The sequence below is a fragment of the Eimeria tenella genome, genomic scaffold (genome assembly GCF_000499545.2).
Source record: "Eimeria tenella Houghton genomic scaffold, Eth_scaff2963, whole genome shotgun sequence".
In the NCBI taxonomy this organism is placed as follows: domain Eukaryota; phylum Apicomplexa; class Conoidasida; order Eucoccidiorida; family Eimeriidae; genus Eimeria; species Eimeria tenella.
Genome location: NW_013542839.1, coordinates 1 through 993, shown reverse-complemented (window position 1 = coordinate 993; position 993 = coordinate 1). Strand labels below are relative to the sequence as shown.

Below are 993 nucleotides of genomic sequence, written 5' to 3'. Positions count from 1 at the left end.
TGTGTTGTTGCTGCTGCTGCTGCTGCTGCTGTTGCTGCTGCTGCTGCTGGTTTCTCTTGGCCTTTTTCTCCTGCTGCTCGAGAGCAGCTACAAGCTGCTCCTGCTGCTAAAAGAGCAGAAAGATGATATCCGCTAGGCCACGAACCCTAAACCCTAAACCCTAAACCCTAAACCCTAAACCCTAAACCCTAAACCCTAGAGGCCCACCTGAGTCGTACTCCTCCCCCATGAGGTCCAGACAATGATGGCGAGTGGCGCTTCGCCGGCACACAACGCACCGCGTTGTCCTGAGCACAAACCCTAAACCCTAAACCCTAAACCCTAAACCCTAAACCCTTTTAGCTGCTGCTGCGGCTCAAACCCTAACCCCCGGACCTGCACAAAAGCCAAAGAAAAGAACTGCCTTTGAGGGGCCCCTCAAAACCCCTTGGGGGCCCTCAGGGGGCCCCTTGGGGGCCCCTCAGGGGGCCCCCTAAAGACCACTTTAAGAAACCCAAATGGCCCCCTGGGGGCCCCCGGGAGCCCCCAGGGGCCCCTGGGGGCCCCCTGAAGTACCTGTAGGGGCTCTCAAAGGGTTTTCCAGTGTGTTCTGCTGAGGGTTTGCGTAAACCCTAAATTAGGGTTTGCGGGCCTACATGTCGAGGAACTCTGGCGCTTCTGACAGAGTGCAAGAAGGAAAGGCCTTTAGTTGCTGGAGGCACTCGGGGGGGAAAGTGTGGGTCTCCATCTGCAGCAAAGTTGCTGCCAAACCCTAAACCCTAAACCCTAAACCCTAGAAAGCGGTTTTTAAACCCTAATCGCTAAGCCCTGGGCCGCTCGCCCAGTATTCGAAACCCCAGGTCCATCTGCAGCAGCCCCGCCTCCTACACGCTAAACCCTAGGCCCCAAACCCTAAACTCTCAGCCCCAAACCCTAAACCCTCAGCTCCAAATCCTAAACCCTAAACCCTAAACCCTAAACCTCAAAACCCAGCGAAACTCACTGAATTTCGTT

The 993-nt window shown here is 55.7% G+C and overlaps 1 protein-coding gene across 1 annotated transcript in view; it reads right to left on the bottom strand.

Annotated features, from left to right (window-relative positions):
• Positions 1-727, bottom strand: part of ETH_00040920 (adhesion regulating molecule, putative) — a gene marked incomplete at both ends in the record, with an annotated part of 850 nt that extends 123 nt beyond the window's left edge. The window contains 2 exons of the mRNA XM_013375672.1: positions 208-287; positions 636-727. Coding sequence (XP_013231126.1) covers positions 208-287; positions 636-727 — 172 coding nt within the window. The remainder of the gene's footprint in view (positions 1-207; positions 288-635) is intronic.
• Positions 728-993: the final 266 nt, after the last annotated feature.